Here is a 19467-nt window from a genome sequence, read left to right as displayed (position 1 = left end):
TGGTTGGAACCATGAATTTTGGTGATGGATCCACGGTGGACTTGACGGGGTGAAACACAGTGTTGTTCAAGTGCCAAAATAGTGAACGTTGTGCACCGATGGACGTCTACTTCATCTTGTGGCTCCAGTCAAACATCGTCAGCATCGGCCAACTTGACGAGCGAGGATGCCAAGTCCTCATTGACAATGGCGTGCTTCGGATCCGTGGCCGACAGTGACACCTCCTCGCCAAGGTGAAGCTATCAAGCAATCAACTGCACATCCTCAATCTTCGCATTGTACAGCCGATGTGCCTCGCGACGGAGGTGGACCAGGAGCCGTGGTTGTGGCATGCCAGTTTCAGGCATCTAAGCTTCGACGCGTTTGGGAGGATGGTGAGGGTGGACAGGTGCATGGGCTCCCTGCTCATCAAGCACACTATCGAGCTGTGTGACAACTACCTGGCAGGAAAGCAGAGGAGGTTACCATTCCCGAAGACGTGAAGTACCATGCCGGTGAGCTCCTTGAGCTCGTGCACGGTGATCTCTGCAGGCCTGTGACACCTCGGTGATGCATGGAGGGCACCGCTACTTCCTGCAACTGGTGGACGACTATAGCTGTTTCATGTGGTATAGTTGCTGGCGAGCAAGGATGAGTTGGCGGCTGTGATCAAGCACTTCAAGGCACGGGTGGAGGCGGAATCCGGCAAGAGGTTACACATGCTAAGGACATACCGAGGTGGGGAATTCACCTCGGTGGAGTTTGGCCAATATTGCGCCGACCACGACATTGGTGCGACACCTCTCCGTGCCATACTCGCCATTGCAGAACGACATGGTGGAACAGCAGAACCAGATGGTCGACGACATGTCAAGGATCATGATGAAGGCCAAGAAGATGCCAGCAGAGTTCTGGGGCAAAAACTCAAAAGTGGCTCACCTTGGGCAATGTCCGAGTTGCAACTCAAACGAAGTCTTGTTCAAGAAAGCTCGAAGAAAAATGCAGTTTGACACATAGCAAGCTGTGTTGATCGCTTTGGCCCAATACTACTAGGAGTCATATGCTCATTGAGCATAATCCTAGCCATCTCAACAATGGTCAGATTCTTGTGTTCAACAACAAAATTCTGTCGAGGCACATATGGAGAAAACTGATGCTCGACTCCAAAGAGAAGCACAAAAGGTCTCAAATTGAGTATTCTTGAATTCTGTGCCACTGCCATTGCGAATCGCTCTCATGTCAAGTTTTGGAAACTCATTTTGCAACCGAAGAATCAAATCTCGAGCATGTGAAAATCCTTATCATTGCTTTCCATGAAAAACATCCAAAAGTAGCGAGAAAAGCCATCAACTACAACAAGCATATAAATTTATTTGAGTATTCTCAGGCCGCCCCGTAGAAGACGGCTTTCCTCTTTGAGTTGCTCCCCCCATTACATCTACTTGTGCCACTGCCCATTACGTACATATATACCATACATAAAACGGAAACCACTCGAGACATGTATGTAATTTATTTTCCCATTGCGACTTTCGTCTTTGTGTTGCTATGTATTTAGTTTACCTATTGTTGGTGTGCATATCACTAGGTTTTGAGTGAGATGTATCCATTTTGGATCATCCACTGCATACTCCAATGGTTATTGACATTCTTGAGCGTCCAATAAGCCCATCCAAAAGTAGCTCGCCCGTAAACATCTTGCTGCACTTGCGCAAACCTCTGGTAGTCCGTCTTATTCGCACCTTCCACGTCCCACTCGGCTACCCACTCCCCTGTAAATAGTAGCATACATACATCAAACAAAAAACCACACGAGACGTACGTGTGCCACTTCAAAGAAGTGTGCCACCAAAGAGGTCGTTATTACATACGTACCCACGAACGTGAGAGGGCGCCCATTCTGGTTGGTGACGGCGGCGAGGTCGGCGGAGCGGTTGTTCCTCACGAAGTCGATGTTCTGCTCCACCGTGAGGCTGTTGAACACGCTGCTAAACAGGTTGTAGTAGTGCACGTCGAGGACGGCGCCGGAGAAGCCTCCGGCGAACTGGAGGAGCTCCGTCGCGTCTGCGGATAGCCTGTTGGACATGATCACATACGCCGCGGATGTGTGCCGCCGCACGGCGTTGTAGCCGTCCTGGTAGTACTTGGTCAGGCTGGACAGGATCGCGCCCGGCGCCAACGGCTCGTTCAGTAGCTCGATCGCCAAGAGGCTAGGGCTGCTCGCGTACCTGTACATCAAATTAAATGATCGATAGTAACCAACAAAACGGCAAGTAAAAATGGGTTATTTTGCTAGTACGTACTAGCTAGATTTTATTTTATGATGAAATCCGATAAACGTACGACCTTGCCGCGAGGAAATCGATGACTTGCACGGTTTGAGCGATGTTTGCATCGGTGGTGCCCCACTCCTGCGACCCGTCTCTGGTTGCGCTGTGCTCATACGGGTTCTGTGACCCCGGTGCAGCGTGCAAGTCCACAATAACACCCAACTTGTACTTCCTGTGCATGCATGCATTGTTCAATTGATTGAATTCTAGAGAGACACGAATGAATGGAATGATGATATACATCTCAACATGTAGTATATATACTTACTCTGCCCAGCTGAATGCGTTATCCAAGGCCTGCAGAGATCCTCCAACGAAAGGAAGTGGAGGATAGGGGTCACTGGCAATCCACCATCCAACTGGGATTCTCACCGCGTTCAGTCCGCTTGATGCGATGAAGCTAAAGTCGCTCTCATTTATGTATGTGCTCCAGTGATTCTGGAATAACAAACAAACAAGAAGAGTCAAATAAACTGATGACCTGGAAGCAAGGCGCACACGATTATTCGCTACTGCTGAGAATCGATAAAAAAAAAGAGTTTCTAAAGGTTCAATTCAATCGGACTCCACACATGCCAATCAGATTAATATATAAGCTATGTATACATATATATACCGCAAGCGCAGGTGCCGGCTCCCTGCCAGCGGTTCCTTATAATCATTGCACAATTCGACCATGCATGCCAACGAAGTGTGTCGTTGTCCTTCGCTGTCCAGTATGCATGGTCGACATTATATCGAATGAATAAGTCAAACAAAACAAGGCCTTAACTTCCCGTTTGTATCGGAGTAGCTATAGTTTTGACATTTAGATTGGATCTCTAGTTTGTAAACTAAATTAAACTAGTACAAACATTTATATTTAATCAATATAGTAGAAACAATTAATATAATTCATGCAAATGTTCTCACACCTGCAAACTACCCCACCTGTCATTCTCAACAATGAACTAACTAACATAGGTTGGGTAAATGATGCACGACTATTCTGCATTGTTTTCTACTGAACTATTCTTCATGCAGCATATCATAAAAATACTAGTCCTTCCATTCCAAATTATAAGATGTTTTGACTTTTCTAGTTTTTGCTATATGTACTGAAATATACACTATGTCTAAAAGCATAGCAAAAATAATATATTTGAAAAAGCCACGACGTCTTGTAATTTGGAACGGAAGAAGTACATCAGCTAACTGATGGAAACTGATGTACGACGACGAACCGCGCCGATTAATTTGTTTCTTACCCTGAGCACTTGTGTCGCCTTTGTTATGCCATAGCCATTGCATATCTGGTACTCCCCTTGTAAGCCGCCCACATTATTTGTCAGAAAAACTGATGGGTCATCGTCACCCCAGTCTGTGTCCTTGTTGTGGTCTGCTGTCACCGATTCCATGGTCTTGGCCTACATATATTGGAATTTTGAGAAAAAAAACTGAAATACAACTAGAAAAATTCAAATGAACATGACAGCGATAATATATACTATTGGCTTTGAACATTATATATTGGCTTCTTTGAATATTAGACAAAGTATAGTAATTCTGACTTTGGTCCTCATTAATTATCAGCAGGGCAGTAGTACGCCACTACGGCACTACTGGCCCACTTGTTTGAATCGAATTGGATCTTACGTACTTAGACTAACAGAGAGTTATTTTTTGTGCTAACTAGGTTACTATACTCGCCTTCCATTCCAATAAGGTGTGGTCTTTCTTATCACTGTCTGCGGAACTAGAATTTGATACTTAATTTCACCTATGCGATATTCTTTTGTTGAAAACAAACTTCTAATAACACTATGAATTGTTTCTAATAAATGTTAATCCAACAACTATATAACTTGTGTGAAATAAAATTTATACCAAATTAAACGTGATGCGACCAATTGTTGTTCACAGATTTGGTTTGGATTTTGAAATATGCGGGCGTCTTAATATTTTGAAATAGACCAAAGTACGTCCCTAATGAAAAGTTAGGTTGAGATCATGTTTATGAAGATATAATTTGTACCGTAAGCTAATTTAAGCGTGCTCACACCACTAACAAGTCGCTCGCAGATTGTTAGACTCCAGTTCTGACCTCCATGGGCCGGCACAAATCGCCGTCAACGCACGAATCCAAAATGCATACAGGCAGCATACATGCGACTTCGCGGAAGGTAGCTAGCCATGCACGCCACTATAGGCCGGCCATATGTCCGCGTGCAGGCAACTTGGTGTCCTTGCACATGCCAATGGAATGCCAAATCCTAGTGGCAGCAGCTGTGTTTACCTGCAAGAAGAGGCCATTGGGCGCCCTGATGCGAACCCGGCTCTTGTCGCTGTCCCAGCGCACGAGCTGGAACGTCTCCGAGGGCCCAGGCGTGGTGGCCGTCGCCACGACTCCGCCGGTGCTGTTGACGCCCACGAACTGGTTGCCGAACACGCGCAAGTTGAACGTCGTCTCGTTAATCCTCCACAGCTGCAGCATGCGTACGTCGTTTGGTTAAATCCTCCACAACTACATATGCACATTTCTGACCAATCACCAACTAATTAATAGGTAACAACCTTGAAGGTCTCCCAGCCGGACGCCTGGACCCGGTCGGCGAGGATGGCCGCGCCGCCGCCCTGGTCAGCGACGAGGTACCTGTTCTGTATTACGGACTTGAACTGGAGCTGGGTGCCATCCTGTACAATTTATTTGAAGGCGGACGTTATTACGTTAGTTGCAGGATTCAGCAAGACTAGGAGTAGTAGTTAACATCGTCGTCTATGCAGTGCCAGTGGACTTTGGTAGGGCGGCGATCTCAATCGAGCTTCGCGCCTTCGCCATGAGATTCACGATTGTAAGCGTTTACAGAAACAAATGTACTGTACCAACCAGTAGGTCTTTGTTGGGAATGCCATCGAAGAGGGATGGCAATATCCAGCCCTCCGTCAGGAGCCAGCCGCCGAGGTTCACAGCCCGGATGGGCAGCTCCTGCGCCGCCAGCGTCCTCCTGGCATCGGACTGGGGGAGGAGCCACCAAGAGCAAACGAGGAGGAGGAGAAGAGGGAGTCGCACGCGGCAGAGGATATGGGTTTCCGCGCTCGTCATGGGGCAGATGACCACTAAACTAACCAAGACCCTCGCCTATATAGATGCAGCGGGCTGCCGCTGCCCCTGCCCTGCCCACCGTTGCGTCGCCGCGCGCGCGACGTACGTTGTGGTGTGATTTGTGAATGGCACAACAGATCGAGGGAGATGTTAGTGAGTTTCTTTAAGAAGCGGTAGGTCCATTGATTGACCAACGTTTCGACGATTCTAATTCTATGCCAATTCCAGGTCAAACATTTGAAGGCTTTAATGACGTGCATGCTTAATCGTCCAGAACCGGCCACAAGTTAGGCCGATCCGGTCTCTGGTTTGTACTCGGCCATCTGTTTGGAGGTCGTGGGTATTTGAATGCCCAGTCTACCTTTTTGTTTTGTCTGTCCAACTTATATCTCAAGCATGTTATCCACTTGATATGTGTAGCTTAGTTCAGGCCATGCTCATCCGATTTCATTCTCATGTCCTGCTCTATTCCAATCAGATATTCCAGTAGAGTTTCTTCTATCTTCTTTAGCAATGGAACACTATGTTGTATCCTCTTTTTTCGATAAGGCAAGCTTTATTATATTTAAGTTCATTATATCAAGTTGATACAAGGATCTTGAAACATTTTCAGCCTTTTGCATAACTAAGATGCACACACTACTACAGAGCTGGACCATCCCTACCGGTTGCTCTCAAACAGGCAGTGATAACCCTTCACTGATGGTTCGTAACTTGAAAACCCAAAAATAATTCGGGGCCCTAAGGAACCGACAGTGAAGACCCTTAACACTGTCAGCTCAAGCCACAAACTGGCAGTGTCGTGGCCGGCCCAACTGACACAGCGCCTGTCGCGACTCAGGATCTTTATAACGGTCGAGTGACACAAAACACCCCAAGTGACAAACCAACGCATATAACGCCCAACATCATGCCCAACTATCAAAATCATTATACTTACCAAAAAATACATGATACATAGAGTATACACAATTTTTGTTTCTCCCTCTAGGTTTAATTCTTCGGCAAATCACTCGAAATACTTATCGGAGTTAACTTGTAGCTCATCTTGGATTCGTCCAATCCAAGGTTGACTATGAAGCCATGAATAGAGCATTACCCCCCGTCCACCAAGGCAACAACACCTGCAAAACAAATTAACGGCAGCACCGTGAGTATATTTCGTACTCGCAGGACTTAATTCCAACATATAAATATTTGGTGGATGCAAGGCTATTATCAAGCATTTGTACATTTACAGAAAAGCAATGGCGTCTCTTAAATGACATGCTCATGATCTCATTATTAAAGGTATTAACATTAATGAGGTACGATATCCAAAAGAGTGATCAACATTTGTAAACCATTTCATGTCATGTCTCATCATTACACTACCATGGGTATAAAAAGTAGGAACAACCAAAGGGTTCCGTCCCGAGGGACTTCAGACTTTCAAAACTCTACAGAGGTGTACAAATTGTACCCATACGGAAATGCAGGACTAACCACCATAGTCCGGATCTAGGAATAAGGGTTGCCTCATGATTTCTAACCTTTCCCTACATCGGCCCGAATATCACATGAAATGGTCGACTAGTGCTGGGTTAGTGCTACCACTAGCTAACCGGCGCCAGACCGGTCACAATTAGTTACTAGGCTTGTTGCCCCCATATGCGACATGTGGTCTGTACCGGCGATTACTAAGACTCACGTATCCCAATGCTCGGTCCTTAACTGCTCCACGAGCTACGTCACTTGAGATCCCACACTCATAGTGACCACCCCTCGCCTGAGCAAGATATTACCAAATTGATCATCAAGTTCACACATCAAGATTAGGTTGAGTCCTTAGTCAATATTAGGGAAGATAGATAAGTTGTAATCCTCATTCCTTTTAGTAGTTAATTATCCTAGTGTAGCTTCCTACACGCGCAAGCATGAGTTCCCTTCTCATACTTGACTTCTACCGTTACTAAGCAAGTAAGCATTTAAACGTTACCAAGCCCATTGATCAAACGAAGGCTCTAATTAAAAGGTGAGTAGTTCTAACTTAGTGAAACATCATTAAGTTGATTAGCCAATCCTCATGAAATGCATAACTCATAATGAAACACAATAAGTATCCAAAATAGGGTTCATAGTAGTGGGGTGCCTGCCTGGTTTGCCGCTCGAACGAATTCGAGGTTGTAGACGATAACTCAAACATGTCCTCACGCTACTCTGTTCCTAAAGGAAGACAAAGATCAGGATTGAGGATAACTGATGGGGACTTGAAGGCAAAGGCTTGCTTTGGAACTTGGGAAGAGACATCTAATTGTGGCTATACTATTGCACTATTTCCAATTAAGCCTAACCCAGTATTTTTGACCTCTTGGGTAAGCTATATAGACAACTTCATCCTTGCTGCTAACTTGACGAACGCTCTGACCCAGGTGGCGGACACTCCATCGGGTTGGGCTTTGAAGAGACTTAGGTCTGGTTTGACTCTGGTTGGGTTGACGACAATCTGGTAGGAACTTGGTGGCCTCGGGTTTTCTGGGTTGCTGAGTTTATAAATCAACGAACACTCCGTGAGAGGTCACAGACTCTCCGCTAAGAACTCGGTGCTCTCAGGTTCTTTGGTTAGACACTCTTATAAATCAACAGACACTCTGGTGGAGCCACAGACGCTCTGTTGACTTAGGTTGATGGCAAATAAGACTCTGATGGGTGGCTTTCTGGGGTTGGTGGACACTCCGTCAGATTGACGGACGCTTTGTCAGGCTGTCGATAGAACCTATTTTCTTGGATGATCTTGGGGTTCAAGCTTACATGTGTTGGGTTGTGCTTTGTGCATGTGCAAGACCTTTTTAGGGGTAGCTTAGGTGGCTCACTAGGCTCAAGATAGCTAGATTTATAGCTCAGTTTGCTAAGTGTAGTTATAGGTTTAGGATCAAACTTAGAGATATGAGGATATGAAGATGCAATCTTGAGATAGATATGAAATCCTTAGCTCTGAGATTTGAGAGCTTTCATAGCCAAAACATGAAGATCCAAGCTTTCCTCACTCTTGCTTCTTCATCCATAAGATAGGTCACTAATGAGCTTCTCTACATATGGAACCACCAGCAGCAAGAAATCCTTCAATCCTTCACCAAAACCAAAACTTAAGCATTTGGTGGAAAATCCAAGAAATGAGAGCTACTCTTCTTGAGCTCACCATGAACAAGATTAAAGATGTTGATGGTGTTCATGGAGTGGTGTGGGTGCTTCCTTCCTCCTCCTCTTCTTCTTCTTCAATCTTCCCTCCAATCCTTTCCGTCGGGTTCATAGACCCGGGGTCCCTCGGGGACCAGCTTCCTAGACAAAGGCTCGGCCCAAACTGGCAACGCACAACTCATGGGCTGGCCCAAGTATCAGAGCAATAGGCCGGGGGAGTGGTGCGATCTCTGACCAGAAGGTCAGGCCGAGGAGGAACAACACCTATTTTTCAACTCCGGCCCACCTCTTCGATCGAAGTGCTTGATTCAGTCACCAGCCCACCTCCGGACGGCCTCTTCGACCAGAAGGACTGGCCAAAAGCACCGCTTCCAACTCTAACCCCGCTCTCTCTGACCGGCGATATGCCCAGCCCCTGCTCACCGTCCTTCTCCGACTGGCACGAACAGAGCCGACTGAGATCAACCGACCGGGGACACCCGCTCGGAAGGGACCAGGAGACGTGCGGAGAAAAGCAAGGCAAGGCTCACAAGTCAAAACCACTGTATTAGGGACCATACCCTACACGGAACAGTACTCCATAACCGCCCTAACACAAATAGTATTGTAGGCGCCGACATTTCCCTCTACAGTGTTGTGGGCGCCATTGACTCCCATACAGTAAGGCCCCCACATGCCCCTGGGCATCGATAGTGTTGTGGGCGCTAGAATTACCGTACCGAGTAAACATGGTGAAAACCCCTCACATGCCTCTAGGCATCAATAGTATAGCAGATACCGATATCTGCCATACCCGAGATACCCGAACAAGACGACATAACCTCCCACATGCATCTAACATTCTACAGTGACATCAACAGTGTTGTGGGCACCTACCATTATCTTGAACACTTAGCTCATAGCGGAGCTCCTGTCGCTCTTAGCCCTTCCGACCGGACCTCTCGTACACCCCATCTTTCTCCTTCTCGTTTGTAACCCCACTGCAGACTTCGAGCACCTAGGCTCAGGAATAAAGTCATCGACCGACTCAAACTGAATGTAGGGCACATTGCCTGAACCAGTATAAACCCTGTGTCATTGAGTGCTAGGCCACCTCTGATCACAACGTACGACAAAACTACAAATATTCACTAGTTGGTCACTTTCTGTACTGACACTTTCTCTCTCTAGTTCTAGGGTTCATCCTTGTTCTTGGGGTGTAGAGAGAGAGGGAGAGTGGTAAATGAATGGATGAGTGAGATATTGGGTGAGAGGGTGTTGCTTCAGCTGATGAAATATCCCAACTCGTGATGACATGAGGGTCCCACTCACTTAAGTGGCAAACAACTCATTTTCCATTTTTTGCTACTGATCTGAGTTCCATCGGATGGTCTGGTAATGCTGGTAGACTGTACGGTACTTCACTGTCTTTGCTAAATTAATTCTATCATCGAGTGGCATGGTTTTGGGAAGTAAGTTGTCATATCTTAATGTGTTCCTTGAGCTCGACTTGGTGCTGATGATGTCAATAGGATGTCTCCTCAATCCAATCGGGCTTTCCTCCATCACTTCGGGTGTGAGCTTGATAATGGCTCTCCGGGTGCATTCTGTGGGGTGATTTGATAGATTTCTCAATGGTTGACTTAGCTCAAGGCATTAGGGATCTATACGAGAGCTCAGATGGTTGCTCACTTAGATGGTAAAAAATGACTGCCTATGATGTAACGAACTCGGGTTGTTACAAGCAGTGAGGATATATCACTGCCGCCTCAAGCCATGAGCCAGCAATGATAGGCTCCACATCAAGATCACTATCAACTGGTGGTTTAAACCGACAGTGATATGTCTATTGATGGTAGTTAACAACCATTATAAACTATCAATATAATATGCATAAGGGCATAAATATGATCACCAACAAAGGTTTAGGGGTTTAAACTAATAAATTCAATGAGTTTTGGTGAATCTATATTTTCTATAGGGTTTAACCAGAAAATCGTCAAGGTGGACCAACATGTTAGATTTAATTGTGCTTATCCACCATGACATGGACACTAGAAGGTTCTAGAGGACACCATGCGGACGCAGAGAGGCAGAGGCTACCAAGTGGGGTCAGTCGGCCCCACGTACAGGCCGCCCGGACCCTGGGGCCCACTGTCAGTCTCTGTGTTGCAATGTCGGTTCTCCACCACCTCCTAGGTTGCATCTATGCCATTCCTTAAGTCGGTTTGATCCAAGGGCTCATCTTTGATGCCCTGGGCTATATATACTAGCCCCTGCCACCCCCTGAGGCATCAAGTCATTTGAGAAGACAAAAACCCTAATCATCCTCAAAGCTTCATCAATTCTAGGGCATAGCTAGTTAGGTTAGATCTATAGGGAGGCAAGCAAGCTTCGCTTGGATTTCTGATCGTGTCAAGAGTGTGGTTTGATATAATCCTTGTACCCCCTCTATTTTGTATATCCATTATTTTTATATGCTTTCTACAATTGTTATGACAATATTAGTATTTATCTTATTCATGTTTTTTGTTATAATGTTCTTCATCTACTATGATTATATACTTAGTATAGCTAGTTTATCATTATGTTTTTGCATAAGTTCATATAACGCTCACTCCAAAGTACATGGGGTGAGTGGTCAACATTTGTGTAAGCATGGTGCTTATACATTGTTTACCTGTGGATACACCCTATATTCTAGGCCATGTGGTAGATCACAGATGTGACATTCCCGTTGAGTCCTTTGTGGTCCACTCCCCTAATATAGGTATACAAGTAGGATCTAGTTACAAAGGAAGACAAGCTCTGTTCTTAATCTTCCTTAGTAATATCCCTTATGTGTAGATATAAAGATGATCTTAGCTATGGTTACTAGGTGTAATTGCACTAATCATTGTATGCTTTGACTTATAATTAAGAATGACTTAGGAATTATTCCTCTAATATTCTACCTAACCATGCTAATGCCATAGAAAGGAGTATTTTGAGTGATTTATCATTATTGATGATCAATACTTATCATATATATATATATATATACATCTTATCCTATGACTTACCCCTGTTATGAGTAGAATATTGGTTATGGTTTACTTCTCCATCAATAGTATAAGTTATCAATAGTTATCCATGCTAGACCTTCCATGTGGTAAAATATAAATAACGATACATGAAATACTCCCAGGTAAAGTGCTACAATGGTATAATTATATGTGTGCTTGCATATTCCTTTTGATTCATATATCTTTATATTCTTTCTAGTCACATAAAATAATAAAGAACTACTTAGTATCATTCTAGTAGTGATGCTAGGTAGTACCAACTAGCATCTCTGGCACCATCACTAGGGATGACAACCTAGTAAAATAATTTTATTGATAAACAAGTGACAAGTTAATAAATACCAACAAGCATTTCTAGTGCCGTTGCCGGGGAAGATAGCTAGACAAAGGAGGTATTGATAAACTTATGCTTATTAATGTGATCAAGATAAACCACTGACCTCTGCTCAAACAGGCTTACCCTTGTTTTGTCTACTTGTGTATCTTATGTAGGGTGATGTATGATCGGTTTTAACCTTCTGACAAACTACGTTGAAGGTCCCGAAGCATTAATCAGGAGAATTAGTGCCAAACTCAAGAAAGTCCTAGCTTCAAAATCAGAAGACAACCGGATAAGGCAAAGCTTAACACCTAAATTTGAAGCCATGGCTGACAAGACTCTTCATGAATTCTCTATTCCAACCACTACCAATATCCATATTGGACCTAATGTCAAAGTTAGAGACAATGGATTCGAGCTCAAACCAACTCTCATCAACATGGTGCAAGCTAGCCAGTTTTGTGGAAAGGCACATGAAGATGCGAGTGCACATATCTAATACTTTCTGGAGATCTGTAGCACTTTCACCATCAAAGGAGTAACCAAGGATGCCATACTACTTCGCCTCTTCCCATTCTCACTTTTGGGGAAGGTAAAGTAGTGGTTCTATGCCAACAAAGATAGAAATACTATATGGAATAACTGCTCCACTACCTTCCTAGCCAAATTCTTTTCCACAGGCAAGACCAAAGCTCTGCGTGGGAGAATCTCGAGCTTTCAGCAACAACATGACGAATCTATCCCTGAGGCATGTGAACGCTTTCTAGATTACATATTAGAATATCCTCATCATGGGATGGAAAATTGGCTACTTATGTAGACATTCTACCATGGGTTGACTAACAGTACCCGTGAGACTATGGATGCTGCTGTTGGAGGTGTTTTCCTATCACTCACACTTCTAGCTACGATAGCTGTCGTGGAGAAGATAACCTCCAACCAATGTTGAAATGAAGAACGAGTTTAGACCCACAAGAGGGGTTGAGGTATGCATCAACTCAAGGAGGTAGACATGCTATCTGCTAAGATGGACCTACTGATGAAGAAGCTCGAAGACCGAGCTAATGAGAAGAAAGAAATTGTGCACATTCATGATTCCCGCATGACATGTGAAGAGCGTGGAAACACTAGGCATTCAGGGAACAACTGCCCTAAAACCCATGAGGATGTGAACTTTGTCAACAACAACTGCTATCGTCCTCAACAAAATCAAGGATGGAACCAACAACAGAGGCTGAACTACCAAAGTAACTACCAAGGTGACCCTCAAGGTAACAATTATAATAACTTCAATCAACTACCCTTGAGAGAATTAATTGCTAGCCAATCTAGACTCATGGAAGGATTATCTAAGAAGGTAGCTACCAATGATAAAATTCTAGAAAATATAAGTAATAGAATGGATAGCTTTGCTTATGCCATTAAGAACCAGCATAGCTTTAATAAAATGATAGAATCATAAATAGCTCAGCTGGCGGCTGTTGTTCCTCCATCCGACAAAGGTAAGATTTTGGGGCAACCGGAAGATCTAAAAACTACAAATCTTGTCGATATTCACAATGCAGCTTACTACTACACGGAGCCATCGACGAGAAGGTGGATAGATTATACCATGCCAAAAAATAAGAGCGATCCAGGGAGACCTGTCATCCCCATCGCCATTGGACCTCACATCTTCCAATAAGCTGTCTGTGACTTTGGAGCAAGTGTCAACATCATGCCTAAGGTAATTTATGAGAAAATCCTAGGAGATCCTTTGTTGTACACAAATATGCATTTGCCGCTTGCAAATCAATCACTCTGCTACCCCAAGGGAGTTCTTGAAGACGCCATTATTTGAGTGGGACAATCATATGTTCATGTAGACTTTGTGGTTTTGGAAACAGGTGGACATGAAAGGGCACCCATCATCTTGGGCTAACCTTTCCTAAGCACTGCAAAGGCCATCATCTATGTGGACAGTGCCAAGATCTGTTTCACAATCAAGGACAAGAAAGAGATGTTTTCTTTCAAGAATCGTATCCTACAATCTCCTAGACATCTACAGACGTCGTACCTGTCCGAAGAGACAACAGTGGCTAAGAAGAAGAAGAATAGAAGAAGAAGGAAGAGCAAGGTCAGGCAGCCACAAAAAAGAATTAGTCTACATGATCAACACACTCAGATCAGAGTATGACCACCTCCTCGCTTCACCATTCCTTGCCAAGAAGGATGATCCTGGTGTACTAATGATCGAGTGTACCATTGGAAAAAGAATCTTCCACAGGACCTTCTACGACATTGGATCGAGTGTCAACATAATGTCCAAGGTAACATATGAATATTTATTTGGTAACGAACCCTTGTACCCTACATATATGCAGTTGTAGATGGTGGACCAATCAATCTGATTCCTAGAAGAAATAGCAAAGGATGTTATGTAAGAATACACGACCACTTTGCCCTTGCGAACTTCATGGTATTGGACATGGGAGAAGAAGAAGAAGAAGATACACCCATCATCCTGGGAAGATCGTTCCTCAACACCACCAACGCGATCATCTACGTCGGATCTAGACAAGTCCACTTCCAATTCCCTAGAGAAAAGGTATGTTGTTATTTCAATAGTTATACTACTTATGAGTAGCCAAAGAAGAACTGCTCCAGGAGGAGACATCGATCATCCTGACATCAAGGGAACCAAACCCTATGGAATGAAAGAGAGGAAGATGAAGAACCTAAAGAATTTGTGAAAAAGGAACCTACACCGCCTAAGTCAAGCCCACCGACCAAGCAGGTGTGGAAGGAGAAGGTGACATCATTAGAATCACAAAGAGGTGCAACCATCAGGGTCTCCATCACCGAGATTGGATGATGCACCCAAAAAATGAATAAGACTAGAGTAAAGTCCTATCTGGAGGACTTAAAAATCTGAACCCTCGCCGTGAGGTAATATCGGAGTTATCCATATTTATTTTCAGTATTGCATGAATTGTTCTTACTTTAGCATATGTACTTTTCTACATTAGCATTGCATTAGTTAAAAATATATGCTTACATCTAGTTATATTTCATTTTTTGCATATAAAGAAAAATAAAAAGTTTTATTACTACAGATCATCATCCCATAAGAAAAGAAAAGAAAAATATTATTGCATCTTTAAGCCCCATGTGAATAATTTTTATGGTGTAACAAGCCCAAGGAATATTCACTATGGTGGCATAAAAATAAAATACATATATATACTATGCCTACATATTTTCTTTCTTGCATATAAACAAATAAAAAATTCAAAAAATATTAGATAGACATCCTGTTAAAATTCTGCCATTAGAAAATCTATCTAAACTGTAACACCCGGTTTTAAGGACAAAGCCGAATGCACACCATATGTGAGCCCTGGTAATCAAACCCCACATATAGCTACAAATGAAGGGGCAGTATCAATTCACAATGCTTAATATATAGCGAACTTAGCAAAAGAGATAACCTTAGAAAACAATCAACGGATAGACAACTCTGATCTCCGGGTGCAGACCTCACTCCACTAGATCCAACTGACTGGTTGACCACAAGCCCAACTTCTCAAGTCTCTGACAGACTGTCATCCAGCCTGAGGTGTGGGGGAAATTGCAAGGGTGAGTCCATGTCGAACTCAGCAAATATAGCAACAAGGTAGTGCATTCCATAGCCACATGATCAAGTATAATTGAATAATAAATAGCTCAAAATAACTCAGTTAAGCATGATTTAACAAGTGCTCATCTTTGGCGTAAGAATCCCTTGGCCACTCGTGACCGTGAGCACGGCTGATATATCAGTTTATTAAACTCTGCGCAGAGGTGTACACTTTCACTGTGAGTCATGATTTCCAAATGTACGGGTTTGCAAAGTCCAAACACCGGAAATCATATAAAGCTACTCAGAAGTTTGTCTAACCGGGAAGGGCCGCAGGGTCATCGGATATCGGAACCCCCCTTCCATTAAAAGGCCGCTTCCATAACAAGGCACAACAGGACAGAGGCTGTCCTATACCCAACTCGCAGTATCCTCTAAGCCTGCTAGAAAAGGTCTCCCAAGCAACTAGAGCCAGAGCCATATAGCCCTCACAGCTGTACTGTAAGTCCCAGATGATCACTTACAAATGAGACCTTGTGGAGAGGGAATTTAACCCTCCTGTTGTTGCTAACAAGTCATCTTTTATTTTGTAGCATATTCATTAATCAAGTTTCAAGATCATGGTCACAGAAAGAAAACCCAAACTATACTTGCCTTAAACACCGATCCTTCGGTAAGCTTTAATCTTCAACGTTTTCTTCTTCTTCTTCTTGATCTCCAACTTCTTATAGATCACCAACGCAAAACTCACCGACTGGACAAGACCGAAAAGCACCACACAAGCATCCGAACAAGCATGCATAGCAAACATACTAGATTAGAACAATACACCAATCAATGAAAAGATTCGAAATCTAATCTACGCATTGCTACGATCACACACACACGCGAAAGGCACACTAATCGGAGCTACGGTAAAACAGAAACATCTATCGAAGGATTTGCGTTGGAAAGAAAACTATATGCTTTATCTATTTTAATGATCATAAAACATGTATAAGATATCTCAGGTGAATATCTAAAATTGAGTTAAGTCATTTTATACTTGAGTTATTAGATTTAGAAAACTAAGATAAACTATTCATATCTTAATTATAGTTATTTTGATATCATTTATGCAAATTAAATTTTTGACTTACAAAGATATAATAACAAGTGAGAGTATATATTCAAAACATATATAGCACGTATAAGCCCTAGCATTTATTATTTTTAAAAGGAAAACCAAAATGATGTAAGCATTACATCAGTTTAGGATTTATCAATGGAATAATTAATAATGTATTAAGGAGCGGATGTGCATGTATTATTTATTCAAAATAAACTCTAACTTTTCAAATTAAAAGAACATGTAAGAGCATCTACACTATAACTGAATATGACGTGAGTTCAGCTAAACCAATTATAATCAAAACATATATTTAAATCGATATAACTAGTTTAATATTCATTTATTAAGGCCGACGTGGAAAACCTATATTGCTTTTAATTAATTTAGAAAGCTAGTTGCACATTAATTAGATTTACAATCATTTATAAAAGGCCGAAGTATATGCCTATGTTACTTTTAATTAGAAACTCAATTGCATAAGCACAAATCAAATTAATATTTACTTATAAAATTCAAAGATGTGAAACATGATAAATTTTCCTACTAATGTGTACCTCATGATCAGCACGGTCGTGAAAGAACAAGAACGAAATTAAACTGATTGTTTTTAATTGGAAAATCACTAACTAATTATTAATGTAATTAGTATTAAATTAATAAATTCATAATTAACTGACATGATAAACTTTACTACTACTGCGTAGAGCACAAAATTACGAAACTAACGCAACTAGAATCGCTCGAAACGGAGTTAAGACGATTAAACTGCGGCTAAACACGTTGGGTGGCAAAACTGTAATTATTGCATCATCTACCTTGCTCTCTCATCTTCTTCCTGTCTGTTTGTACGTACACAGACATTCAATGACCATGGAAGGTGCTGCTGTTGCTCGCGGAGGGGAAGTCGAGGACGGCCGGCAGTAGGGCAGGGACCTCGGCCACGGGGCCTGCTGGACGGCGGCGCCGTGGCTCCTTCCCACAGTGGTGGCCCGCGGGTGCCGCGGTTGCCTGCACGGCAAGCCCGAGCGGCACCAGCACAGCGCCGGTGGCCTGCTCGGAGAGGGGCCGCGAGGAGGTGACCGGGCTGGGGTGAGCGCAGCCGGTCCAGGCGGATGGCAGGTAGCGCAGGGGTGCGGCTAAGTTCCGGAGACGGTGCTGCAACGCGGATCAACGAAAAATGAAGAACCTCCGTCAGCCATGGTGGTTCCTTACCGGAGAAGAAGAAGAAAGGTTAGGGAAACGACGAACGGGCACGGATTCGCGAAAAGGATGACAAGACGTCGTAGAGAACGATGAGATCTACCTCGTGGTGGTGACGGTTTTCGTCGGAGACGTCCGAGGTGGCCGGAAAAGCTCGTCGAAGGTTCGCCGGAAACCTAGCTATGGAGAACTTCGGCGTCCGATCTGCGGGGCTACGAGTGGCGGCTCGAAAAACGGGCTGTACTTCTGGGATCCTCGCGTCGAGGGCTACGCCGGCATATATATATACGTAGGGTTTGGATATTTTGGAAATCCGAGATATTTTAGTAAATATTGATTTTCGGAATTAAAATAATTACAGAAAATCGGGAATTACTATTTAGGCTCCGAAAAATATCTCTGAGCTCCGAAAAATACTAGAAAAATTCCCAGGAATAGATGAAAGGATAAGGAACACAACCAAAGTGGTTTAGCTCCCGAAAAAGACTTTTGCATTGATCAAGGAAAAAAATAAAACTCCAAGAAATATGAATTTAATCCCGAAAAAGGTCAGAAAGATTTTCGGAAAGTGAGGCATCGTCCTAACGTGTCTTAAAACCTTTTCCAAGCCTTTAGATTTTAAAAACAAGGCATCTTATCTAACTTTTGTTTTTGCAAATTTTCAAATTCTTTTTAAACCACTACTTGAAAGCAATATTTTAAAGATTGAGATTTGAATTTTTTTTTTCCAAATCACTCATCACAAAAGTATCAATGCAACGGTATGTATGCGCAAACATGTTGTTACCCTTACGTTGGATTTTAATTTAAAGAAAAATTTCTTTTACCTATGTTTTTATGAGCACAAAACAATTAACAGAAATCATTTTACTCTTTTTAGAAAGTAGCTAATTTTAGGGTGTTACAATTCTACCCCCCTTAAGATGAATCTCGTCCTCAAGATTCGGAAGATGATGATCAAGACACTGGAATGCACACTGCCATTGGATCTTCACTTTCTCGAGTAGTTCCACCGTCTTGACAAAGATTTCTCTTGACTTTGCACACCTGTTACTTTTACTCCAAATAGCATACTTGCTGATCCCCAGATGTTGATAGGCCCTCTAATTAACTCTCAAGTATCCACAAACCAACTCTCTGGTACTCTTCCAATTGTTAGGCCTCTTCGCTTTTCCTTTTTAACAACCTCAATGAACTGTTGCAGCTGGGTGCTAGCTTATTCTTCACACTGACACTCCATATGCTTCTCACAAAGACCACTTTGGAATCCATTGAGTGACAAACTCTTGTCCTCACTAATTCCAAAATGTAACACAATACTTCTCAACATGTCTTGCTAGATTTTTTTAGTCCAAGATATCAAATCGACCACTTCATACATCCATATTCCAATTGATCCTCATGTATTACTCTCTTGGTCCAAAATAGATTCCAACTTCAAAACACTATTAACTATATATATGCTCAGGTTGAGTTGTGACTCTTAAACACAAAACTTAATCCATGGTGTCGTTCAATCTTCTTAGCATAGCTCTTCCAATTTGCTAACGGCATTGGCAACGACTTTTATTTCTTCTAAAGATAACACATACTTCTAAACCAAAAACATTTGGTTAATTGAACCCAA

At 43.0% G+C, this 19467-nt stretch overlaps 1 protein-coding gene and 1 non-coding gene across 2 annotated transcripts; both read right to left on the bottom strand.

Annotated features, from left to right (window-relative positions):
* Window positions 1-1268: 1268 nt before the first annotated feature.
* Window positions 1269-5491, bottom strand: LOC136538017 (probable glucan 1,3-beta-glucosidase A). Its single transcript, XM_066530004.1, has 8 exons — window positions 5176-5491; window positions 4863-4982; window positions 4585-4773; window positions 3557-3715; window positions 2578-2747; window positions 2326-2481; window positions 1855-2207; window positions 1269-1751 (listed from the first exon to the last, which is right to left on the bottom strand). Exons 1-8 carry the CDS (start codon window positions 5389-5391, stop codon window positions 1564-1566), a joined length of 1551 nt encoding a protein of 516 aa, XP_066386101.1. The 5' UTR covers window positions 5392-5491; the 3' UTR covers window positions 1269-1563.
* A 7129-nt stretch (window positions 5492-12620) lies between these two features.
* Window positions 12621-12729, bottom strand: LOC136511902 (small nucleolar RNA R71). The gene has a single exon (XR_010772900.1). It is a non-coding gene; the product is annotated as a small nucleolar RNA R71 (small nucleolar RNA).
* Window positions 12730-19467: the final 6738 nt, after the last annotated feature.

The sequence above is a fragment of the Miscanthus floridulus genome, chromosome 1 (assembly GCF_019320115.1).
Source record: "Miscanthus floridulus cultivar M001 chromosome 1, ASM1932011v1, whole genome shotgun sequence".
Taxonomy (NCBI): Eukaryota; Viridiplantae; Streptophyta; class Magnoliopsida; order Poales; family Poaceae; genus Miscanthus; species Miscanthus floridulus.
The sequence above is the reverse complement of the archived record's forward strand: the minus strand, read 5'-3'. Positions and strand labels throughout refer to the sequence as shown.

Excerpts from the sequence above, each read along its gene's own strand:
- LOC136538017 (XM_066530004.1), bottom strand. The coding sequence starts at position 5,391 with ATGACGAGCGCGGAAACCCATATCCTCTGCCGCGTGCGACTCCCTCTT. Across the intron at positions 2,748-3,556 it reads AGGCGACACAAGTGCTCAGG|AATCACTGGAGCACATACAT; the intron begins GTAAGAAACAAA and ends TTGTTATTCCAG. Across the intron at positions 2,482-2,577 it reads AACGCATTCAGCTGGGCAGA|GAAGTACAAGTTGGGTGTTA; the intron begins GTAAGTATATAT and ends ATGCATGCACAG.